This window comes from Temnothorax americanus, unplaced genomic scaffold (genome assembly GCF_048541705.1).
Source record: "Temnothorax americanus isolate GAGA-0224 unplaced genomic scaffold, ASM4854170v1 Scaffold45, whole genome shotgun sequence".
Lineage (NCBI taxonomy): Eukaryota > Metazoa > Arthropoda > Insecta > Hymenoptera > Formicidae > Temnothorax > Temnothorax americanus.
The window spans coordinates 565,386-592,779 of NW_027509602.1; the positions used below are offsets into that span (position 1 = coordinate 565,386).

At 37.3% G+C, this 27,394-nt stretch overlaps 1 protein-coding gene across 1 annotated transcript; it reads left to right on the forward strand.

Moving 5' to 3' along the window:
• The first annotated feature begins 84 nt into the window (after positions 1–84).
• On the forward strand, positions 85–27,330 carry Cht7 (chitinase 7). Its single transcript, XM_077416825.1, has 16 exons — positions 85–376; positions 20,133–20,214; positions 20,842–21,005; positions 21,535–21,772; positions 21,955–22,134; positions 22,373–22,496; positions 22,894–23,203; positions 23,448–23,874; positions 24,071–24,288; positions 24,593–24,747; positions 24,834–24,974; positions 25,129–25,276; positions 25,352–25,537; positions 25,739–25,861; positions 26,329–26,530; positions 26,728–27,330. Exons 1-16 carry the CDS (start codon positions 374–376, stop codon positions 26,934–26,936), a joined length of 2,910 nt encoding a protein of 969 aa, XP_077272951.1. The 5' UTR covers positions 85–373; the 3' UTR covers positions 26,937–27,330.
• The last annotated feature ends 64 nt before the right edge of the window (positions 27,331–27,394 follow it).

Consider the following 27,394-nt stretch of genomic DNA (forward strand, 5'->3'; position numbering starts at 1 on the left):
AGAGAGTGGGAAAATGAAAGAGAGCAAGTGAACGAGAGTGAGAGAGAGAGAGAGAGAGAGAGAAAGAATGACAGTAGGCTCGTTCGCCACACCAGTCAGTGTTTCCCGAACTGCTGTCAGTGACAGTTCCTCGATCATGCGGCGGCGGATCCTCGATCATTGATCCGTATCAATAATCGAGATCTTTTTTTTCTATCTCTCTCCGATCTGCCGGTAATTTTTTATTCGCGTTGTTGAGTTTCCTCTCCGTTCGTACTGTTTTCCCATTGAGACGCTGCCAGGAAGATCCTTCGTTGGTTCTCTGCTCTCGCGCGGTGCTACGAATCACGGGGCGTTGTTGTTGTTGTTGTTGTTTTGAGTAATTGGAGCAATCATGGTGAGTACAATTTTATTACACATTTGCCGTTAATCGAGCGCGCTGTATTGGAATATATTTTCATCGGCACTTTTACGTAATGTAATCCGAAAACGAAACGACTTGAGAAGTATTAAGTTGTTCCGCATTTTTGTTCATAATTCGCACATATCATGAGCAGAAAATTGCCGTTCGTAATCGACGAAAGGATCTATTAAATTTAACAATTTAATTATAACACAATTATTTAATCGTGTAATTAGACCGATTGTGTTAAATTTTCATTTTTTTTTCTCAGTTAATTGATTAGAGACAGCAATTATCTAAATCCTATTTACACTCTCCGATTTGAGCGCATTAGGTAAGAGACAATTCCTTGGCTGGCATATCAATCTCGATCGTCCGGATCTGTCGGAGATCCTCGACGGAGAAAGAAAGAGAGATCGCTCGAAACGATATTTGCTCAAATTTCGCGATTATACCGCGAATTCAGTAGAGAACGACCATCGAGAAATCGTTCTCGCGCGCGGCGAAGAGATATTCCGCGGTCGGATATATATCCCGCGTGTCCGACGTGTTTTTCTTTTCCACGCAGCTCCGTTTCCAAGCCGTCTGATCTTCTCGCACGACGAAGCTATATTACATCACGCGTGTGAATTTATGCGAGACCACCGTGGAACCGGTCCAGAAAAAAGTTCGTTACGCGAGTGTAAAATTAAAGACGGCCGCGCGAGAGAGATCGCGATCGTTGGCCAGTATCCATTTACCGCCGGGCGCCGATTTGGTGGATCATCAGTTGCGCGGTTCGTCACGGGATACATTGAAATCACCGACGATATACTTTTGCCGACAAATCTAAATGAATCTAAAAACGACGAATTTGAAATCGGTATAAATGTTTGCGTCGTTGAATACGTTGCGCATTATTAATCTGTCAAATTCGCTACGGATATCCGAGTGGTAATTATTATAATCATCATCGATTGGAAACAGCCGACTTATCAAGCATATCACGCGGCGATAAACATCGAGTGTCTACTTAGAGTTTCTACTTTCAAGCGCGTTGCGACATTCGCGCAAAAATCCGCTTGAGCTTATAGTAATGATATAATATTAGATACAGTAATGATTTTGCGACAGGTATATCCTGCGCGTCCGCATTACACACATATATATATACACACACACACAGTCAGGACTTTCGGTAGAGACCCGAGAACTTGTTCTGTCCTTCCGGGTTATACCTGAGAGTCCTCTCACTTTCGTCGTGCGACGACCTCGACTTATTTTTTTTTTGTGTAACAATATAAATCCTTGCCGGACAGCGGCATCGAAATCACCGAATGATCGCGTGACGTCTTCGTCGCGTGTGGGCGGACCTCTTCGTTATGGGATATATGGGAACGAGCGAGTAAAAAGTGGACGTAATATCTCGTCGCAACCTTCGTTCGCTTTACGTGCGCGTTACGTCGTGCGAAATGCACCTGTTCGCGCGTCGCAAAAACGCAAATCTGCGAGGATTGTAATTGAGTCGCTCGGGAAACTTTTTCACTTTTCACTTTTCATCGCTCTCGATCTCAAGCGGTCATTGTGCAATTAAATCCCCTTTCATTGCTCCGAGTTCAAATGACTTACGTGATTACGCGGCATAAATATTGAGATATACGTAACAACTTCAAAAAAGAAAAATTCTTCTTTAAATGCTTTGCACTCAAATAAGCTGCGTTGCAATAATGCAATGTCAATATTAACTTCTTTAAATGTCAAGCCGATTGTTCCATTAAGACTCTAAATCATCGCTTCGCAATCATTAAAGATCTATCGTACACATTGCAACTTTCTATCTCATCCTGCCACGCCCCGAAGTATTGAATTAAACATCCTATACGTAGCATATGATGCTGATGATAATTGAAACTGCTGCAGCAGCTTCCAAGCATTTCCCCCCCCCAGAAAGCTATTAACGTTTTATTTATAAGATTGTGACAGAATATCTGTCAAGGCCCAATCGTTTTTCGAATATTTATTTTTAATACAAGAGGGACGCACATCTTCCACGTCATATATGATTCGAAACTCGTTCGTACCTCTTCATCGCGATCACGAGACGCAATGGATTGCGCTGAATTATTAATGAGCGTCGCTAATATGACCAACCGGTATAACGGTGTAAGGAAAGAAAAAGGAACAGACCCGCCTTTTTTTCTGTTACATCCACCGGTGAAACTTCCGAGAATCGGGTTTTACAACATTTCGCCGTCGCAACACTTTGACATTCACTCCTCCGTTATTACGGCGACGCGAACGTCCCGGCGCTTATTCCGAAATCGTTTCGGGCATTTTCATGTATATGCGAGAGGTACAGGTATTACATTACATTTCTTGCAGATAGGAAGATGAATTTATAAGGCTACTTTATCAGAACAGTATCAATCTTATTGCAAGATTAAACGCTCACGTTTTCTATTTGTCTCGAGCATCTGTGCACGATATGCCAAAGTAACGCTTACGTACTTGTGTTTATCGAACGTTGAACTGACTTTTAAACGACGACAAAATAATGCTGCCTACACCTCGCAGCAAATACATTTTCAAATACCAGGCATTTCGCGCGCACACGATATCTATATAGATATGCAGATTCGATAGATAGATATAGATAGATATGAGATTCGGCGAAATCCTTCCAGAAAATTATCCCGCCGTGTAAGAGCGGCGGGAACGCGAAAAACAGGTGTGCCGCAAAATCGTTGACGGTATAAAATATAATATTTAATCGCGCGCGTGTGCTCAAAGAACCGGCGGGCGGACATGCGTTTCGCGCCGTCAGCGACTCTCGACAAGTGAACGTATATACGCGCAGCTACCGCGGACCTCGGGCTCGAGGTGGGCTTTGATTATAGAAATTCGACCGGATTCCATCGGCTTTCTATCGCGATTCTTTTCCGCGGGGTTATGCGGCGCGCCGCATCGTGCACCATTTATTTCGAATTAGCCGAATTCTGCGACCTAAACGAGTATACTCGGGACATCGAGAGAAAAGTGACAACGGCGACAATCGACGACACGTAATTACGTGTGCAAGCTAGTAGTTTTTTTTTTAGTTACACGTGTTTTAGAAGGAAATTTCGAAAATACATTAGTAATATATTAGTATGCGATTGACGAAGTTCTAAATATATTCTCCATAACGTCTCATAAATTCTTTATTCTTTTATTAAAAAAAAAGTTTTTTTTCTAGACCTCTATTTAGTATTGATACTTAAATTTAAGAATTTCGTTATCGTTAGGCGTTATTGAAATAAGAGTCAGTATTGCGAAAATATGTGACGGCCAGTCCTTTTATCTTCTTACAGTTAGTTTCTTTTTTTTTTTGTAATAGATAAAGTTTGTGCTGCAAACGCGCTTGCATCAGCACGTTTGAGATTTTTTCCGCCGGAAGTGAGGTGAGAGGACGGGCATATAGGGATTGTCTCTAGAATATAAAATTGCATTGGAGGAGGAATGATAGCGCGAGGACGTGAAAAAAGGAAGCGTATCCAGGTCACCCACGTAGCATAAGACTTGTCGTGTTTTTCGCACGGGAAACCGTTGAAAATTTCATAAGCGCGAACGCGCATGTATAACGTAAAATCCGAATGGAAGTGAAAGGACGATGCGTGGAACTGAATAATAGATATTGGAAGAGCGAAGAACAAAATTTTAGAAAGGATTAGTGAAAGATAAGAACGAGAAAACGTAAAAAGAAAAGAAAGTGTAACATTAAAAAAGTATATTATTTAAATAAATATCTATGTAGATGCAGAAAAATATTTTTTCTTAAATTATCAAAATAGAAACCAACAATTTTATTAATTAATTTAAATTTATAGCTGGAGAATGATTTGTCGTTAAACAGAAAATATGAGAAACACTGACTTTAATGCTGAATAAAAGATTCAATGTCCGTTCGTTTCTCTGAAATTATGAAAATAAGTGGCCTCCGTGATAATAACGGAATTGCAATGACAAGTAGAACAATATCTACGATGAGAGAAAAGGTATATAAAACAGCGTGGAAACGGCGGTTCAATTACGCAGTCCGCAACGTTCAAGTCTGCTGCTTTCCAACGTAACCTACATACGCTTGTATCTCTGGCTAAAGAAAATTAAACCTTTTTTAATTTTCTTATTAACGTGCGTGCATAAAGCGCTCAAAAAGAAAATCGATGCAAACCGATTAATTAAAAATCTTTTCTTAAGGTCGTGCGATCTGCTTCACCAATATTAAACAAAACGTTTAAAAATCCAATTAAACGGCAAAATATACAGCGATTATTTTATATCTAAGTAGATCAGACATATTAGAAAAATAACGGAATGAGTTCAGGATTATTGAATTACAAGTTAAGCATTAAAGAACCATAAAACAGTTACATGCTGAGGAAAAAAAGTTGTTAACTTTACTAAATGTGTTCAACTGATTACCATTTTTTTAAATTAAAATATTTATATACGTATTTAAATCAAATTTAATCGTATTCAATGTGTAAGTCGTATTTAATTTAAATACTTAAATATTTTAATAAAAAAAAAATAGTAATCAGTTGAACGCATTTAGTCAAGTTAACAACTTTTTCTTTCTCAGTGATATAATTACATGTAGCCGTAAAAATTTATTTCGTCAATAGCGCAAGTCATTGCAATTCTCGCGATAGATTGACGTCGAGTGGGAAAAGAGGTAGGAAGTCGATAAGCTGTCTTCTACAAATCAGCAATATGTCCCGTAGCAGGAAACCAGTGGAAGTTTCATAAGCACAACCGTGCGCGGACCACCGAAAGCCCCTCCGGCGGAAGTCAGGTGAAAACGGTTTGCGAACGTGCGTAGCCTGAAAACGAATCGATATACGCATACGCATCGAGATGTATTTATATAGTGACAGGGCCTTCCCCCGACGTCCGACGTCGGCTCGCGATTTTAAAACAAATTCGATTCCGCTCGCAAGCTACTGCAGCTAATTAGTAATAAAAAGTACACCAGAAAAAAGGAATATTCTTGATTTGAAAATATCTTTATAGTTTCAACGTGGGAATCTTGAAACGAGATTATATTGCGTTAAACGAAGAATGCTCGCTTGAACGAAGTCATTATATGTATAGTTCGCAACCAAGAAAAGAAATAAAATAAAAAGTTAAAATTCTTATAAGAAGATATATAGATTACTTCGTATACAAGCAAGATCATTATAATCTTCTTATAAGAACTTTTTATTTCAGAATTTTTTTCTTGGTTGAGCTATATGTAACTTCATTCAAGCAAGTTTTCTTCGTTTAACGCAATATAATCTCGTTTCAAGATTTCCACGTTGAAACTACAGATATATTTTCAAACGAAGAATATTCTTTTTTTTCTGTGTAAAAGCAAAGTAGCTCTATAAGCCGGAAGATACTTGGCTCTGTTCATTCGGTCTACAATTTATGGCCTCTAATTTACGTCGCCTTATAACTAGCCGAATTAGCTACCGCATAAACCGATTATGGTGCACGATAATCAGCGAAGAGTTGTATTCGCATGATGTATGTAATTTTTATGTGAGATTCTTTCATCCCGAGCCTCGGTATATCGGCGAAAGTTTCGATCCCATATCGCTATACGTAGATATACACACGCGGCGTGGCCGCATCGAGTTCGCTCCGACAAGAGCGGACTTTTTTGCTCGGTACCGGGCTGTTTCCAGGTTAAAACGCGTCCGGGCGCGACGTGTTAAACAGGTTGCCTTTACGTAATGCCCAGCGTAGCGCGAGTATTGTGTAGATCACCGTCGCCATCGCGATTCTAAAACCGGGATCTTTGGCAAAGCCGTTTAGATCTCCATTGTCCAAGGATGGCGAAGGGAATTGGCGGTGGAGAGTGTTTTGAAACGCGCGGGACAGAGATCTTTTTAAAATGTATAACAACTGTGTGTGTCCGAAGGATAGCGACTGATAGCGATCCTGTTTTGGCATTGAAAGTATATTAGCCAATCGCTAAACGGTATATGCGAAACAGGAAATCCGTCAGAATATTCGCCGACACGATACGCGAATTTCTTATTCGTGTAAAGATTGGCTTTGAGTCGATAAAAACACGAAGAAGAAATCGCTGGAGGGAATATTTAATTCGCATATCGTATAGATGTTTTCTAATTTGGTCGGTGGAAAAAGAAGAAATTGTGTGTATATTCGAATGAATTTTTTTTACGAAGGTAACCATACGTAGATTGATATCACATACGTCATTCAAGGTTAATTAACTTGGAAAGTGAAATTCGTCGCTACGTGCCGTTTTTTTTAGGTTGCTCAATGTACCGCGCCTTTCCAGGCGTTGTTTTCTTCATTATTCTCACAGCATCGCGCGGTAAACCTCCGCGCGCATGGAATAACGAACGTATTATATTTCTGTTTTGTGATATCTGTCACGTTAACATAAAGAAATGAAGAGATACCCCGCTGGACACGTACAGAATTACACGCGACGTTTACAAAGATCTACTTAAAGCAAATGTTTGCTATTAGAAAACGTATAGCTGGAAAGTCCTTAATATTAAGTTTAGATACTTTTTACGTTTTTTTTTATAATTCTAGAAAAAAATCTAAATCTTATAAAAATAACTATGCAAAAATTACATTATGTGTCGTATAAAGTAATTAGATTAAAATTGATATGTTTTTAGTTTTTGTTAATTGATATCAACATTTCACCATTTATTGCAAAGCAATTTATATTTATTAGTAATTCAGAAATAAATATATGTTGCAAAAATATCTCAGTTGTGAGACTGGTGAAATTTATTCCAAATATTTGTCTTGTTACAAGATATGAGATCTCGTAGGATATACATATGAGATCTCTCCTAAAGACCCTTTATATAAATGTTACACGAGCACATGTATGTCGGAACAAAGCGTACGCTTTGTTCGTGGGAAAAAATGAGAATTGCCCGCCGTTTCGAGTCGCAAGAGATACATAGGATTGCAATCATACTGTGTGGGCAAATATCGTGAGATGAGAAAGGAAGATCGATCTTGAACTGATAAGCGAGAATAATTACATTAATGCGTCCTTTAATCATTACTTCACTTTAATTCAATAAGATCAATGAAATAAAAGTATAATCACTTAATTAGAGATGTAAATATTAATGAATAATTTCTTAATGCGGTATTATTAATTTACATTGTTGTATATAAGCTTTCATTACATATTAGCTTATTATTAATTATTTAAATAAATTGTGTAAAAACTTGTTTAATTACAACTGTGTTTGCAATGTTATATTCTTTTTATACGTGCAAGTTAGAGATAATTTAGAATTAATAATTTGTGGGATTTAATGTAAAAAGAGAAGATAATTTTATTCTGATGATAAGTGTTTCTCTGAAATATTTCAAATTTGTCGACAAATGTATACTTTTGATATAATAATTAACGAATTTTATAACTGTTGCACACTTCACATATGAAAAAGACGTTTTTATAAATTATAAACGCTTATACACTTTGAGATTTTAGCACATCAGCGAAATGCCATTTAATTGGAAAGTTTCTGAAAGGAAAAACGGAGAACAAATTGTTGAACCGTGAGAAACGTTAAGAATATAGATTGTACTTTGGGAAAGTTTGGCGTAACCATTGAACGTACGAACTAACGGAAATGATTAAACGAATAATAGATAGTTTCTTTTTTTTTCACCGCTAGCACTTTCACCCGAACCCCGGGTTAAACGTTAATTGGCTGTTAATGAGCGGCGATTCCCTTCTTTTATGAGTGTAAAAAGTTTAACGCATGCGCGTAATTGATATTGCTGCATCGGATATGTCAGATATGATGGCATTATCGGCCGCGTGCCGCGTTATACGCCGATGCGATTTGTACGATGTGTGATCCTCGGCGTTCTAATTACACGATAGGGTGAGCGGTAAACCGGGGAACGAGGAAACCGTGTGGAAAAACGGACGATCGTGCATCGATGGATGCGGATGTAATAAAAACTTAGAACGCCGCGTATTTACACGGCGCAGCTGCGAAAGACGCAAGCCGATATCTTGCATAATGCAAAATGTTTATAGCATCACTATATAATTTGATAATAGCTCCATTCCGTTTGGTCGTATCGTTTTAGCATAAATTATTTAGCTCGATGTATCACGTACACATTCGTTATTTCTAACAACGCGTGCAATTCCTGCAAATTGTTTACAGCAATGTAACATTTTAGCAGATTTTAATAATAAAAAATACTGTAATTTATTCATTGCTAACGGCTGGATAAAAACGGCTGGTTGATAAAAAAAAATTGACTTGAGATAATAAACGTGATTTGTGAATTATAAATATGCAATGTAATTGCACGATAGAAGCGGTGAGTCGATGGTGACTCTTAACGAAGTTAAGATAAAAATAATAGACAGTTGTATTTTTTCACATTTTAAGCTTTCACTCGTTTTTAGGTCAAGCGCTAATTATTAGCTAATAAATTTAAAAAAAAAATTGTGCTGCACACAAAATTTAAATTTAGGTGAAAGTATAAGGAGGATTCGACAGACGATGTGAGATTATCGCTTAATTAAGTGAACTGGTTTGTAGTCAAAGTCTCAAATGTGCCAACTACAGCTAGCTGTGACCTCGTTGGAGTCTACTTAATTAAGTTACGAATAAATAATTGGTTTATCGCGAGAAATGCGCTTTCACGCATGAGAAATATTATATTCAGCTCGTTTGAAAATAACAACAGATTCATTTATGTCGAATGAAAGTTACAAAGGCAGTATAACGAAGAATGATTGAAATTGCTAAAAATAAAAATATAATTATGTCTAGCTTCGATGATCTTAATACTTTTCTAAGTTTCTAAGTTGTATAAGTAGAATAATAAGAGAAATGGATTTATTCAAAAAATAGGTATATGTACAATTTAATGCAAAAATGCAAACAACTCATCTGTATTATTAACATAAATTGTGTTTATCTCTGAATTAGAATATTGCCCATATTTCTTACCCATATTAATCAGCCTTTTTCTATTCAATTTAATGAATATAATCAGTCCCTTTTTTTAATACTTTGTATACTATACACATATTATATTTACAGTTTTTACAAAAAAATACGATCTGTATCCAGTGCAATTTTAATCAGCAACGACTCTAACAAAATATAAAAATTATAAAACATATGAGATACACATCAGTTGCCAATTTCAGTGTGACTTTACAAGCGCGCATAAATTAACGCTGATATACATGAAGAAAGATAATAATTAGACGCGTCGAGTGTCATAAACCGCATGTCATGCCGAAATGAAGATTGAAGGTGAGCATCCTAAGGTCGCGGCGAGCAAGAAGAAAAAGAGTATATCATTAGAGCACGCTTCTCGTGTACGGCACTTATAGTAATTATTACATCAGCGTGCAGCGCGCAAATTACCGTTAACGCGTCGGATATATATATATGTATACGCCGTAGCGGCGGGAGAGCCTCGCCTTTCAAGTTTTCATAATCGGCCTGACGCGACGAGAATTATTGCTCGGCGCGATTGTAAAACACCATGAACGGCTCGCTGTTCTCTGTCATCCTGACAAATCGGGCGGCAATTTACATTTAATTGTCGCGGACCTTCGCCAGAGACGTTCTCTTTGCGCTCAGACCCTGATATTATTGCCGCCGACAAAATTTATTTTTTAGCCCGTCACGTTTTCGCGGATGCAAAACAATCCGTTGCTATCGATATAAACAAATATTATGCGCGTATATGAGGACGTTGGTAAATCTGCATAAAAATTCTGATGATTTGCATGTTTACACGGATCGTAAAATGCAGAGCGAGGACAAAGAATCCTTTGTAAGGAAGAATACATAATGCAGTAGCATAATTGTATTTTTCCTCTTAGACAGAAAAGCTTGAAGAACTTGAAAAGATTAGAGAAAAATAATCTCTTATCCGCCAGAATGTCTTTTTAAACGCCAAGAAAAACACGGATTACTTTAATAATAAGATAATAATAATATTATTGAATATTATTGTTAAAAAGGTTCCACCACAAATTAAATAAGCAACGAATTTATTATAAATTTTTTGTAAGTAATTTGATCAAGAAGAGACATTCTGTTCTCGTTAAAATTAAATTGAATCTATTTCTGAAAATATTTAATTAAAAATTAATTATAAATAACATAGTTTGTCACAATGTTCTTCTAAGAAAAAATTAGCTTTAAAAATTGTCATGTAAAAACGTCAATATTTGTATAATATATATGATGATTATGGGACGGCGCGTGTACGCGCGAGGAATAATTTTGCATGACTTTGATTTTCACTAAATTGGATATGCGGTCGCTGCCTAGAAAGTCTAGCTAGCTAAATCTCGGCAACAAAAAATTTATTTACAACCGGTAAGAAGAAACGCGCCAGTTGAAAATCGTGTTTTAGCTTTATACACATCGAGCGCATAAGCTTTCGCTCGAATCCTGCCACTATACAGAGTATACAGTAGTAACTGCGTGTCATCTCTGCAGACCTACATTCTACAGGATAAACAGATTAAAATACAACACGTTTATTTGAAGATATTTTAATACGGGTTATTGACAGCCTATTTATTTATTTAAGTGCGACAATAAATAGCGACAATAAATAGTCTCCGATACATCGCCTTTACGAAAAAATTATTTTAACTTTATAATATGATATATACAAAAAGTCTTTGTAAATTATTTAAATTATTCAGAGTTCTACGTGTAATCATCCTATAAATCGCGAAGAGATATACACATTACTGACTGAGCTTATCCGATTCTTCCGGAAAAGATATATACATAAATGGCGATTCTACTGCACGGAACACATTTCTCGATGAGAATTTAGTATTAAATCGACGAGAGGAAAAAACGAAAACGGAAGAGACGAAAGAAAAAGAGACATGAAATTACCTTTGTCGATAAAACTACATAGCTGTCATCTCTTCCGTTTCACCTTCTTCAACGCATCTTCTGTATATCTGTATCTCGATGACTTAAATCTTAATTCTAATTTTAATCTTCGGCCAATTGCAAAAAACCACAATAATGGAGAGTCGTATAACGAGGCTAGAAAACATGCCGAAGACGACGGGCACGGTGGGAAAGAATGGAGAGCGCGAAGAGGAAAAAGGAGCGCAAGGCTCTCGAGAGAGTCGTATAAAGGAGGTAAAAGCGCGGTGGAACGCGCGAAGAAGGGAAGTCGCGAAGCACATTGACGGAAACCCTCAACACAGTCTCGACAAGAGTAATTCGAGTGCGGAATGCACTTTGGGACGTATATAGGAATTCGATGGCATAGCGGGAACGCTTGAAAGTAGAAAATGATGAAGAAATACGAAGGATATATGGAAGGATATCATCTATAAGATCATATAAGCATGAAAGTTTATAATTCTCAATTTTTGCGTTTACGACCTACAAAGAAGTATATCTTCGTGAGAGGAAAAATAGTAGTTGCGAAGAATGTAGGCTTCATTAAAATGCAATCAAATGCAAAAGAGCGCGTGCGCGTTTATGGTAAAACGCACATTATAATTTGCTCGTAAATATAAATACGTAACGAAATTTTATTTGAAATAAGACTTTATGAGATGTACATTTCGTAAAAATATTATATAAAATTATGTATAAATGAGATATATATAATAAATTACCTATATTATATATGCTTCATATATTTACGACGTGATTTACCTTCGTTTTTGCTTTGCGATACATAAAGGAAATTGTAGTTAAAAGGCATAGATCAAATAACTTGAATTTACAGTCGCTGATGAAGCGGTCGTATTAATAACTGTATCGTACTTATGACGGTATGACGGAAACGTTTCTATTCAGTGCAAGAGGTCGACGACGCGGTAATTCAATAAGAAATGTACACGGAACGTTCCGGAATTCGAGCAGAAATAAGAAAGCTTGACACACGCCACGGAAAACAATATTAAGATATAACTGAAAGCCGCTATTACGAGAGAAATTTGCTATTAACATTATATAAAATGTGCATAATATTAGGGAATATTTAAGTCAGAACTTAAGTAGAAATTGATGTAAGAAAATGACATTGACTCTCAAAACAAAGGAATATATAAATTAATGTAAATTAAGATTACATTTATTAAAATTGCAAATCAATGTTTTTAAATTAATTTAAAAATTTTAAATTTGATCGCATTCATTATGCGAAGGTGATGTTCAACATTTCTGTAGGTACTATTTCTTTCTTTCTTTCCAATTATTTTTATTATTACGTAAACAATTTAAAAATACATAGAATACGTTAAATAATTTTATCAGAGATTTTTTTAAAAATTATGACTAAAGCTACAGAAAGGATATTCAAGATGTCAAGTGGATCGCATGAAATTTTCAGTGCGATCGCTATTATAAGAGCAGGGAATTTAAGCGCGTGCGAAGCTAGCTAAACGAGAGCGCTCGACTGTAAACCAGGTAAATGTAACGAGGTGGCACGGTCGAAAAGAAAGCCTAGCGCAGTACAAACCGGTAGGAATAGATTAGTTGCATCTCAACGGTACTCTGCTTCCACCGTCGCGCGCAAGATCGCATTCGACTCGCGTGCGTCGAGTTCTAGATCATCTAAATTTAATTGATAATTTATTATACTCTGACCAGACAAATTTTGACTCTCGTGTTGAATGTACGATACTTAACGGGACATAACATATGTTTAATAAATTAACTGTAATCGAATTGTGCGTAAAAAAAGTGCCGATTTTAGACCGCAAACTACCACTATCGCATTATTAATCATATATATGAAAATATATTCTTTATCACTTATTGTTCAGTCAATTACACTACGGCGTGCCGCGTTGTATAATGAAAATTACAAACGACGTACTCCAGACAGCAAAATCGCGACAACAATACGCGGGTTTGCGCCGTTCGCGAGACAAGCAAAAGGGAAAACGCGCCGCGCATTGTGACTGGCCGCGGTGCATAATCGTCAGCATAATTGCATTTCCCTCTTAATAGGCGACGCTGAGAATCGATTTCTCTCGTTGGCGGTGAATCAACAATTAGACGGGTGTCATAGCTTTACGCGGCGGATAACTTTCGAAAATCCCGAACTGCGCGTATATATGTGTGTGTACTTTACATGCGTACGTAGAGTCCGCGTATGGAAGCGAAGGAACGTCAAGTGAAATTTTTACGGATATGGACGGCCCCGCTGAGAGAGAGATCTAGAATCTGCCGCAAAACCGACCAACAAAACTCGCGCCTGCATCCTGCATACATATACTGATTAGCGCATCGAATGAAACGAGATAGAATGAGGGCGATTGGCGACGTAATGCGATCCGAGCCTCGCCGGTTTTCACAATTTCAGATGCTAATCGGCGAAATAACGGGGGATTGAATCCGGTGTTAATTTCCGACAGTGTAATTTAGCCTTCTGTAGACACGAAAGTATGCGCCTTACGCCGATCTCGTCGTTGTTTTACGATCGCAAATCATTATTCAAGATCATTTTTGCGTATTTACAGTATGGAAACTTAATGTGGACACGAAATTGTATACCAATTTCACTTTGCAATAAAAGATTTTTGTTAGCATCTATAAAGTGTGTTATAAACAAGAAGCGGATTTAAATTAAGCTATAAAGTCAGTTATAAAAACAGAGACGTAATAAACATTAAAATATATAGCTGTAAAAAACACGATTCTCTATATTACGCGTATACTCTTCTTTTTTTAAATTAAATTCTTAGCGCATGGAAAAGTACCAACTCGTTTATTTTGCATAACTTCTTGATTTTAAAACTTGACTGGGTTTTTGGAATTGTATAAATACATGTATATTGAGCATGGATTTAGCATACGTTTGCGTTCTGTTTGAAACTTTTACTATCACCGAACACCTAGTAGGAGACAGAACAGGTGGTAATTCTCCAATTACCTGTTTTGTTTTTTATCTTTTATTTTTTTATCAGATTGATAGAAAGATTAAGAGACCTGATCATGCGTAACGAAATGACAATAAAGCCTGGTCTCTCAAATGCGGGTATTATTAGCTTGTATATTATTACCTTGTACCTTGTAACTTATTAACTGCTTGTTAGTTTATATCTTATAACTATAATTGAGATAAGTAATTAATACTGCGAGAATCGGGAAATCAATTATAAAAGGCGAAGAATTCTGAAATATCTATGCAAGTTTGAACATTGCTATTTTTGATAGTAAATCGATCAAATAATCAACGAAATATCATTAATTTTATTTAACAACAGGCTATAAAGTTGCGCTTTTACGTTCGCTGTTACGTTAAAAGAAAATAAAACTCTTCATGTAAAAAAAATGTCAGAGTGATTAATTTTTAAATAGATGTGCAAAATGTGAGCATTTTACCAAAAAATATGTTATTTGTATATATTTATAATGTCGTTTAAAATTACTTTTTATTTTATTAAGATTAATTACGTAATCTATAAGCCATAATTATATCACGATGCGATTAAATATTAAAAAGTTACATTTTGCATTATAACATAATACTTAAAAATTTATAATTTATAGATATTAATTAATCATAAAAATATTTTCTAGCAGTAATAATAATGTTACAACATTACGCTAAAAATTGCTATGTTTAAATCTATCTGTGTAAGAAAGTAAATAATAAATTTGCAACGTCATGCAACGTTATTGAATTAAACAGGATCAAAGATACATTAAAGATTTAAATCTGCTTGTATAGTCGACCCACACGCGGTTAACAATCAACAATAAGAAAGTGATATCCGGATAAGGACTTATATCATTGAGATACTTATGAAAATGATTTTAGATACAATACAAAGATAAGAAAAAAACAGGAGCTTTAGTCTTGTCGAGAATAGAAAGATGTTAGACTTATAAAAGAAGAAAAGAAAGATCGAGCAAAAGTTTGCATTAACTGCTACTTTCGAAACTAATAATGAAGTTATATATCATAATCGAAAAGTAGATATCTTCGTAATTTATTATGCTAATTACCAGCGATGTTTAGCAAAAATATTTGATACCGCGCTTTCACTCTGTATGATCATACATTTCAAATTAATATGAAATATTACTCGATCTGTTACAAAGATAGATTTATTTAAATTTTTCTACATAAAAATGTCTAAAACGTATTTAATCGTGAAAGAAGAGGCCGATTGGACAAGCACTTGGAAACATATTTCTGTTCGAAGCGAATATAACAAGATTTTCGCGAGCTTCGTGCTGTTCTTCTCCTAAGAAGACACATCGAAGAAACCCGATATACCCGCGATTTAAACATCTCGAGCGTATTCCGTTAAGATTTACGTCGGATTGCCTCGCATCCGCCGGAGCGGCGCGGCGTACGGCGAGTGCGCGCACGCGGATAGAGTAAGGAGAGTATAAGGGGAACGTTGGAAATTATCATCCTGCCAAGTCACGGATACTTGACTGGCTATATAACACGAGGGAGTCGTGCACCGTGGCAATAGGAGCCGCTCGTTCTAAAAGTCCGGCATAGAAATCTCTCGCTCTCTCCACGCGAACGGACGTGCATAGCCGACCGACCAGCCAGCCAGCCACCAACGGCGACACGACGACGCAACGCCAGCGACGAGACGATGCAACGAGAGAGTTGCGACTGGCGATGGCCTCAAGATACTTGAAATCACGTCGAAAACCTTGAATCGTTTTGTATATTATTTGAAAATTTTTGTAAAGTCTCGAAGATCTGTTTTAAAAATATATTTTTTTCTTTTACAACACTTACCTAAATTAGCGTTTTAGTACACCCACCATTTTGCAAATATAAGTAACAATATTTTATTTTTAAGAATTTGAACCGTGTTTTAATCGAATTTTTCTTGAACTGTTAGAAATTTTTCAAAAAAGGAATTTATTAGTGCGTTGTACGTTTCAATTCTTTTTCAGAAAAATTAAGAATTTAATTATATAAAAATTTAATTTTTTTTGAAACCGAATATTATTTAAAACCGGAAATTCTTGAGTCTTAAAAATCTCGAATTTTTTCTTAGAAGAAATTTTTTTAAAACTGTTTAAATGTCTAACTATTTAAAATTTTTAATAAAAAAAAGTGTATTAAAATAATGATATCAATTATGAAATAAATATATATGTACACATTTAAAAAATTCAAGTCCTACAAAATTTTTGCAAATTTTTTGAAAAATTGAGACAATTTAAAAATTTTCATCATATATTCAAAGTGACTCGAGCCCATCACTATTCATCGCTAGTTGCAACAACGGCTGCAGCTAAAGTGCACGAACTACATGAGCTACACTCGTATGCAAATTGTGTTAGATGCGCGAGGATGCGAGGAACGCCTTTTCCTGAGACTAGACACGCGACGTTAATCTTCGTCGTGTACACGGTTAATTAATAACCGAGCTAACGGATTGTCAGTCCAAAAGTATAACGTGGAGTCGCTCCCACGTTAAAAGCGAGCGAGAGCGCATTTTGTGACGCACGGCGATAATAACGCGTTCCGACAATGGGCAATGAAGCGAGAAAAAAATGAGAAAGGGGGCGGGCACGGGCAATTTTTCGTTCGATGATGCCATTGTGTAGCGTGCGGGGAAGTACGAGTGAATGAAGCGAATGTGGATCGCAGGTTCTCGTCATTCGCTCGCGTCTGCGATGACATTCATGAAAGATAAATGATGCCAAGAAACACGTATGAAATGTACATGGTGCATTAAAATAAAATTCTCACTCCAATCATAATTGTAACGATAATTAATAAAAATTAATAATTTAATAAGACATACCTTTTACTCAATTTGACATTTTAAATCATTTCGAAGCTATAAATTATTGTAGATAAAACGTTCCTAAACTTTCACCATTTAAATAAAAACATTTCCTTACTTGCTCTGCTTGAAAAATTATTATTAATAAGAAGGATATTTTAATCAATAATTTTATGCAAAATAATAAATTTAATCTATATATTATTTTTAGTCTTACAACAAATTTATAAAGCGCTTGTAACAATACGGAGATAATCCAGTTCCGTTCGTAAAACGCAAACCTTTATGCAAAGTGAAATCGGAACAGAAGAAAGATTAAAGGCATAATTGCATTTTCTCTTCAACGCCGACGTCGCGAGGTGCGAATTAAAAACTTGTAAATGTCTCGAAGAGATGACAATCTCTCGCGTACCGTAATCGTTGGGAATATTTTGCCCATAGGTTCCAGACTTATAATCGCGAGTCGCAGCTTAAAATCTAGGGTAATCCAGGCCTTCTGGGCAAATGGAAATTCCAAAAGGCACACGCGCGAGCGATTTATAAAGCGGGACAAAAAAACCATCGCCGTGTTGACGCTCCCCCGTTCGTCCCCGATGAAAATCACTCTCGATAAACCGCATCGCGCGGAACGGCCACTTTGCGGAAAGAGAAGAGTTTCACTTCGTCTCTCGGTATATACATATACATATATTGGAACGACCGCGGCGGCTCGGTTCGCGATATAAAAGCGGAGGATCGCGCTTCGCGCTGAATATCATTAAGCCGCGTGTATATCGCGTAATGATATTCAACGACAATCTCCGCGGTCCCCCTTTGACGGCGGGGGGGAGGGTGGTGGGAGGGTTCACGAGGTTAAGAACTTTCCAGGCTCGTGGCTGGAATACAGAGTCGTACGGATGTTAAAAAAGAAATCCGCTCGTCCCCGCTGAGTCCCCGGTCGGCCATGGCCTCGAAAAAAGGATCGGCTCGGCCCGCGCCGCGGCTTTTTTTTTCTTTTTTCTTGCCGTTTGCAATAATAATTAATACGAGCGAGGACGACGGCATTTTATCCCGGTGCGGATCTGTCCTGGCGAACAAAACGCGATGAAGCGTGACTTCCATCCCGATCTCACGCGAGCCTATACCGGGAGTGAAAACGCGATTGGCGTGCGAAACGAGAACCATTGCATTGTTTCATGCATTAGAGAGATAATTATTCCAATGCGTCTTTAAATTCTTCGTATTTTATCTTGAATGCAAGATAAGTAAACTGTACTACGTTGAATATTTAACGTATAGATATCCTTTTAATATATCATTCAACGACTGGTAGCTTTCGTTCACGGTGAAAATTATATACGAGTTATTCCGAGTCGTAAACGCGGTTCATTCTGATATTCTTTATAAGATATATCCAGTAAGCATAAAAATGATAATCTTCTCTCGGTGAGTTTCAGGTAGAAATAATTTTAGATAGAATACGTACACACAATTATTTTCTTGAATATTTCCTCGCCGCTCATTACACTCACTTATCCATTTTTCACTCAGCCAAGTATTCCATGAGTATACATATACACAACTATCCGCTTAGCAATAGATTATTTAAACCGCAAACTACTTTCGCATTTCTCGGATGCCAATGAGAACAGCTTCGTGTTGAATCATTTTCTCGATGTGTGTAATGTCACTGGGACTAAAGTCTCGTCGTTACATTAGCATTATTAGCATCGCCTTGGACATAATTTTTTACACGCTTCGAGAATGCAACGTGAGCGTTGCATTATTATCTACCGTGCTGTGAAATATTGGCGAAAAAAATCCGCTTGTAAATCGAGCGGTCGCGATCGGTCAAGCGTTCTAATCCGCGCTAATGGAACAAATCACGATTGCATTAGAAAAACCTGTGGGTGTGAAATTGAAAAATATATACGATTGAAAAATACGCAATTGTGTTGCGAGGGAGAAAAGGGCGAAAGTGCGAGATATATCTTCGTCGCTCAATTACGTCGTCAATCTCGATTTATCCGCGAGAAAAATTTAAGGTCACAGTTCATTGGACTCCTAACGCCATTTGATTATCAATACATTGTTCTTCAATGGGGAGGCGATTCTTACTGTCGCCTATTGTAGAACCATCCACGATTGCTTAGTAATTGATTGTCAGAACCGTGAACGACTTTTCCCACCGTTGCGTTAATTGCCTTTATCGCAGCCATCGCAGATACTAACGAGCGAGTACGATCTATTCTATATTTCTCTCCCCCTCCAATCACGACGTTGTGATTAATACTACGCAAACTATAATCCTGGAAAACTATATATCTCGGGTCTTTGACCTTATCGTGCACGAAGGCACGAATAGTTACCGCACCAGGGAGAAAAAAAGTGAAGTTATGCAAACGCTTCTCAAGTGGATTTAACAGCTGATCTAACTTAAGGATGTATCATCGGTACAATCTTAGATGTATAGGACATAATTTTCAAAGCGCTACCAAGTGGATCAAAATTTGTGAGAATGTTCTTTTAGTCTTCCTGATGTGCTACAAAAAAGTAGAAACAAATCCACTAAACGGTTGCTAAGATATAACGATTTTAATTCACTGATTTTACGTAAAATTTTTATCCACTTGGTAGCGCTTTGAAAATTATGTCCTATACATCTAAGACTGTACCGATGATACATCCTTAACCTAACAGGAATAAAAATTAAGTGAACCAAAGAATTGTCCGTTTAGCAAGGCTAAATTTTTCATCAACGTTTTCCAGTAAAAAAAAATCAAGCTAATCATTTCGCAATTTTATCTCCATAATAGATAATGGACAGTATTTCTATTGCAGAAGCCATAATTATAGGTTAACTATCATAAAACTGATCCTAATCAATTTTACGCAAAAATTTTCCGCGAGACTCGATCAAAAATGATTCAGACTCATTGAACTCTCGTTGTACTTACTTTATTTCTGCCTCTATTATCTGCGTCTTCGTTTTCCTTTCAGGTATCGACCAGCAGAACTACCTGGAGGCTGCTGCTCGTCTGCTTCGCGGTGCTGCTTCTGGGCCTCCTTCACCACGCCGAAGGTAACTTCACGATTTCTGCATTCATCAATTCCCGTCGTTCATACTTTCGTATAAATCGGTTTGGAAATTATAACAGTCTCACTTTTGGAGCAATCGCGGGAATATCGATGAGAGTCTATCAATTATTGACAATCAACGAAACGCGTCCTTTAGTACAAAATTTAGTCTTCGACGGCATGGCGGTTAATTTCTCTACCGGCATTTTGATTACATAAATTTTTTTATTAGCGATCTGTCGCGACAAGCTCGCAGATAGCGATCCGATCCATCAAAAGAGCACTAAAGTCGCGCGAGAAAATGTGTGTGTAACCTTCCGGTTACGCAAGCTCATATTATACAATACCCTAAAAAAAAAAAGCGCAAAAGGGCTCCCTCGTCGTTGATATTGCGTCATATATGTAAAACGATTTCAGAGTAATCGATTCTATACGGGTGAAAGGCACCTGCCTTTCGAAGTTTCGTGTCGTATATACGTGTAAAAGCGCGAAATCTTACGTAACGCTGAAACGCATAATATTCGTGCATTCGTATATACGTTGCGCAATCACTGTAGGAAGAATCGGAGCGAATTTACGTAATTATCCGGCGATTGTGTGTGTATGTGTGTGTGTGTATGTACATCGTCAGGCGCGAGAAAGAGATTCCGCAGGCCGACGACTTCCGCCCCGTCGATCTCGAGCGATCAGGAGGTCTCAGCCAGTGTCAACAGGTTCAAGGTCACGCGAAATCGTGTCAGCAATAAGAACACGAAGAACGAGCTTCAGCCCGGCAAGACGAATAATGACTACAAGGTAGGTGTCACACAGCATTTATCGAGCTCACACTGATAATAAACGTCATCAGAGCGTAAAATCCAAGTTGCTGTCTTTGTACCAATCGGTTAATTACTTTTTTTTTAAATTAACGAAATCACGGAGCTTTGGGGTTGTTCGACCTGGAACCGCGACGCTCTAAAATAAATTATCAGTTATTATCGTAAAGTTGGACCGTGAGACTCTTCTTCGAGATGCGCATCTCGAGATGATTTGTTTAATAGGTCGAGTGGAGTTACTACTTGGAGTTAACGAGATCTTGCTCCTTTAACTCTTTACGGTACAAAAGAATTTTGAATAATACATTCTACTGTTTTGATAATATTCGTATTGTGGCAAACAATGCAAAGTTTTATGTATAAAGAATGAAAAATTATAGTAGTACAGGTAGTACTATTATATATCTTGTAAATCCAATTATAATTTTGCTAATCTATTATGTATGTCATAAGATAAAAAATAATGTTAGCTATACCTATTCTGTGCTAATTTCCCATCCTCTCCGCAGCTCGTGTGCTATTACACGAATTGGTCCCAGTACCGCACGAAGATCGGCAAGTTCCAGCCGGAGGACATTCAACCTGACCTCTGCACCCACGTTATCTTCGCCTTCGGATGGCTGAAGAAGAACAAACTAACCAGTTTCGAATCGAATGACGAAACGAAGGACGGCAAGATCGGTTTGTACGAGAAAGTGGTGAATCTTAAGAAAGCCAACCCGTCCCTGAAAGTCCTGCTTGCAATCGGTAAGTTTGTTTAGTGCACTATGTCATATTACCCGCTCGAAAATCAAAACTAAATTATTAACGTAATTATTATAATTACGCGGTCGGCGTTAATTTCTTTTGTAATAATCTTATCACGATCTTTAAAGTTTACGCAAGTTTTAACTAAAACTTTGGCCTTATATTATTTTCTGTATGACCAGGCGGCTGGTCCTTCGGCACGCAGAAGTTCAAGGATGTATCCTCGACGAGATACGCCCGGCAGACCTTCATCTACAGCGCTATACCATATTTGCGGGATAGAAACTTCGACGGCCTTGACATCGACTGGGAATATCCGAAGGGCGGGGACGATAAGAAGAACTATGTTCTCCTGCTGAAGGGTATAAAGACTCGCTTTTTAGAAAGATCAGCAACAATGTGAAATCTCCCCGAGACTGGAAATGTCAGACGCGCGTTAATCTTGATAAGGCGGTTATTGCTTATTGTTTTATCTCGTACGGGATTACGCGAGTTCAACGTGCGACGTGCCACTTGACATTTCCACTCTTCGTGCGCGCCGTATGTCGCGCGTATATGTCACGTTGCAGCTTGAATTTACTTTTCATCATTTTCCCGCAGAGCTGCGAGAGGCTTTCGAGGCGGAGGCACAAGAGAGAAAGAAACCGCGTCTTCTTCTAACCGCCGCGGTACCAGTTGGACCTGACAACGTTAAGAGTGGATATGACGTCCCGGCAGTTGCCAGGTATAATAGTATAATAACGAAAAATTTTTAGATAAGGATATAAAATATGTATCTAAAAATGGTAATCATTTACATTTAAGACGACTATACGAGACTACAATTATTAAATTAATATGAAACTAAATGTAAATTAAATCACATATCACAAATATTTCGATCTTTGATTATTCATATGATATTATGTGTAGTAAATAATATTTTATTATTATTTTATAGTAAATTAACAAATTTTGGACGAAAATAATTTGCATTATTTAGTTTTATTTTTCTCGGCACGCGATTCAGACACAATTCAAATGTAAAGTGCGACGCGTTTACTTTATTATTTGCATTTATCATGGGTCAATCGTGATACGCAGAAATGCATTCGACTGACAATGTACTTTCATCCACTTAGTTACCTGGACTTCATCAATCTCATGGCCTACGACTTCCACGGGAAATGGGAGAGGGAAACCGGTCACAATGCCCCGTTGTACTCCTCGTCATTGGATTCGGAATGGCAGAAACAATTGAGCGTCGACAACGCGGCCACAATGTGGGTCAAGCTGGGCGCACCGAAAGAAAAATTAATCATAGGCATGCCTACCTACGGCCGGTCCTTCACCCTTTCGAATTCCGCCAACTTCCGCGTACACTCTCCAGCTAACGGTGGCGGAAAAGCGGGCGAATACACCAAGGAGTCTGGTTTTCTCGCATATTACGAGGTACCGTGGGGATGAGGAGTTCGAATTTGTTTCAAGTATTCAAACTAATAATTTGGACATTATTTTATTCTCCGTTTTATCAGCGCGGCTAAAGTTGCAGTCTTTTATTTAATTTTTTATATACAAATTGCAATTTTTAATCATTGCATGACCGCACTAGATTAGGAAATAGCACAAATTTGCACAAAATAAAAATAAATTTGCAAAATTAAACAATAAAAGTAAAATCGTTTTTTAATGTCAGATCTGCGAGATGCTGCATAACGGTGCCGCTTACGTTTGGGACGACGAGATGAAGGTACCCTATCTAGTGTACAACGATCAATGGGTTGGTTTCGACGATGAAAAATCGATCAGGAATAAAATGCACTGGTTGAAGAGCAAGGGTTACGGAGGTGCGATGGTCTGGACGATCGACATGGACGATTTCAACGGCACCGTTTGCGGTGGGAATGTTCGGTATCCTCTGATTGGCGCGATGAGGGAGGAACTTAGGGGTATTTCGCGAGGTTCCAACGCCAAGGACGTTGACTGGTCGGCAGTTGCTACCACCATCACGGAGACGATAGTGAAGAAACCGGAGCCTTACAAGATTGCCGCTTCGGAAGTGCTCAACAAAGCGAAAAAGTCTGTTCAGAAGACTACGCTTGTCATTAACACTCCGATCCAGGGTAATCTTTCCAAGTCGGATCACTAAAATCATAAAATTATACTCTTATAATTGTACTCTTATAATTATCTTACATAAAATATTCTTTGATGAGCACGTATGTTTTAAGATTATCGAGAAAGATTATTTCTATTGAGATAATGTTTATAATTAGAGTTTAACCGCGTCATGGTAAGAGTGTTTTTATAAATTGGCAGAAAGAGAGGCGCAGACCATTTGTTACCTGACAAATTGGTCGCACAAGAGGCCAGGAATGGGACGATTTAGTCCGGAGGACATCGACCCGACTCTCTGCACTCACGTGGTATACGCGTTCGCTACTTTGAAGGATCACTTACTTACCGAAGGAAGTGACAAAGACGCTGAAATGTATAAGAGGCTGATCGCACTTCGTGACAAGAATCCAGACATTAAGGTATTTATCACCTAATCGTTTCGTAGAAAAATTCAACGAATTTTTATCGTTTTATTGCCCTATCAAAAACATTAAAGAATTTTTGTAAATTCTCATCTCGAAGAAAATCGAATCTTGTGAGAGTTAACCGAACTAGAGGTTCCAAACCTACTTCTCGATCTTTTTTTAGTGTTTTGAAACAATTTTTTAACAATTATAGATAAAAGAAGATAATCGAAGCTTAGAATAGATAATAATAATGTTATTTGAACAAACAGATAATTGAAATTGAATGCAGTCGCTTATATTTCAACAATGTTTTCAGATTCTACTTGCGATCGGAGGATGGGCATTCGGCTCGACGCCCTTCAAAGAACTCACCAGCAGCACATTCCGGATGAACCAATTCGTCTACGAGGCTATCGACTTCTTGCGAGAATATAAATTCGACGGATTGGATGTTGACTGGGAATACCCAAGGTATTTACTTTAAATGTATCTTGTAATGTCTTGTATTTCGTTCGATATGTAACGTATATATAATCTTTTGAAATATTTTTTTGCAGAGGAGCCGACGATCGAACGGCCTACGTTAATCTTTTGAAGGAACTCAGGCTGGCTTTCGAAGGTGAAGCAAAGAGCTCTGGCCAACCGAAGTTAATCTTGTCGGCCGCGGTGCCTGCGAGTTTCGAAGCCATCGCTGCAGGGTAGGTATCGCAAATATGTTACGATTAACAATGACAAAAATTTATGTAAACGCAGCACAGAAAAGAGTGACAGAATATTTTGTATCTTTTATTTTATAGTTTTATAATGTAAGAATGTTTAGCATGTTAGATGATTACAGCTCTATTTTTTTAGATACGACGTCCCTGAAATATCTAAGTATCTGGACTTCATTAACGTGATGGCATACGATTTCCACGGCCAATGGGAGAGACAAGTTGGCCACAACAGCCCATTATATCCTTTAGAAAGTGCTACTAGCTATCAGAAAAAGCTGACAGTGGTAAATAAAAGTATTCGCATGCTAAAGCCTTAATCTTTTTGAGCTGTTATGAAATTTTTCGTATTTGATTTTTAGGATTACAGCGCGCGAGAGTGGGTGAAGCAAGGAGCGCCAAAGGAGAAGCTTATGATCGGAATGCCAACGTACGGTAGATCCTTCACCCTGGTCGACAAGGATAAATTCGACATTGGTGCACCGGCGTCTGGTGGTGGAGTGGCTGGAAACTTCACCAACGAATCCGGATTTCTGTCTTACTATGAGGTACGCAATATTGTTTTTTTTTTTTTTAATACTCAAGTGCGCTGATTTTCTATTTATATTTAAATAGAATAATTAAGACATTTCGTATATTATGTTTTACGAACTTTTCGATAAAAGAATACACAATAAATTTTATAAGCAATATAATCTTTATATTGTTTATGTTGCCCAACGAAATCTAAATAAACATTTCGTAAATAGGTTTGCAGCTTCTTAAACGAAGACAATACGACTCTAGTATGGGATAGCGAGCAGCAAGTACCATTTGCATACAGAGAAGATCAGTGGGTTGGATTCGACGACGAAAGAAGTCTTATTAACAAGGTAATATTAATTAATCAATTAGATTCAAAAGCCATGCGATCTAAGCTTAGATCCAAGCTTAGATCCAAGCTTAGAAACTAATATAAGGCTGTCAAAGATCTAAGCTTGGATCGCATGGCTTTTGATTCTAATTGATTGTATATTGTTACGATCCTATTTCTCTTATTAATATTAATTAAAAATTTATTAAAGCATATAACTTCAGGGTATTTGAATTAGATATAAAAATTAATAATTGAAAAATAAGAAAAAATTAGTATAAGTAATAATTCTATCACAAACTTATTGTAAATAAATATTTTAACATTTATTGTATCTATATTTTTTAACTCTATAATAATGTATTTTTAATGCATTCGAAGACTATTACTCAAGAATATTTAATATTATTTTTTGCGCATTAATTGTTACACATATCTTGTGTTTACGCAAGCATCCCTTACAAAGCTTGTGTTATATTCCTTTAGATGAATTGGCTTAAAGAAGAAGGCTTTGGAGGCGTAATGATCTGGTCAGTTGACATGGACGACTTCAGAGGATCTTGCGGAGCTGGAAAGTATCCGCTGATCAAAGCAATGAAGAAGGAGCTGCAAGACTATAAGGTCAAGCTGGAATATGACGGTCCTTACGAAAGTAACTTAAAAAATGGAAAATACACTACTAAGGATCGTAAGTAAATCGATATACATATAACATCGTAAATTTTACGATAATAATGACAATTTTATTATGCAAAATATTGTACGTGAAAATAATATTACAAAAAGAATACCAGACTCTCTAAAATTAATGAAATTTGGAAAAAGATGGGTAAGGAATAGGTGACAAAATGATTGAAGAATTGATCGTGAAAATAAATTTTGCAGCGAACGAAGTGTCGTGCGACGAAGAGGACAATCACATATCTTATCACGCGGACAAGAACGATTGCACGATGTACTACATGTGCGAGGGCGAGCGCAAGCATCACATGCCCTGTCCCGTGAACCTGGTCTTCAATCCTAACGAGAACGTCTGCGACTGGCCGGAGAATGTCGAGGGCTGTTTGCAGCACACGCAAGCGCCGCCCGTGTAAAAGCGAAGAGCAAGTAACGAAAGTAATTTTCCGCGGTGCGCGAAACTGTGTAAAATAAAAAAAGAAAAAGCGTTGAGGAAGTCTAGGGAAAGTAATTTTATTGAAAGCGTTCATCAATTCGCAAACAATAAGTATATTATCATCGCGCGTCAACGTGTCCTATCTCTCTTTACGAATTTTCTCTCCCATCTACGCATTCTTCCACAAGTATCTTATTGTCTACATCTTTATTCCTATTTTTTAAGAATTTTTTTTTCCATTCTCGTGTATTTCTACCCTCGCCATCTGTATAAAGCACAAGTGAAATCATGACAATTACATTTGTAAATAAAGATAAATTCTTGGAATAGCCATTATTTTTATATTACAATTATATTTTCTCTGTTCTCGTTCTCCTCTTTTATGAAAAAACATCCTTCTCTTAGTATATTAATCATGGAAATAATAAGAAAAGCGTA

Bases quoted from the DNA above. Each gene is read 5' to 3' on its own strand.
- Cht7 (XM_077416825.1), top strand. The intron at 21,773-21,954 runs GTAAGTTTGTTT...CTGTATGACCAG, and splicing joins GAAAGTCCTGCTTGCAATCG to GCGGCTGGTCCTTCGGCACG. The intron at 23,875-24,070 runs GTAATCTTTCCA...ATAAATTGGCAG, and splicing joins CATTAACACTCCGATCCAGG to AAAGAGAGGCGCAGACCATT.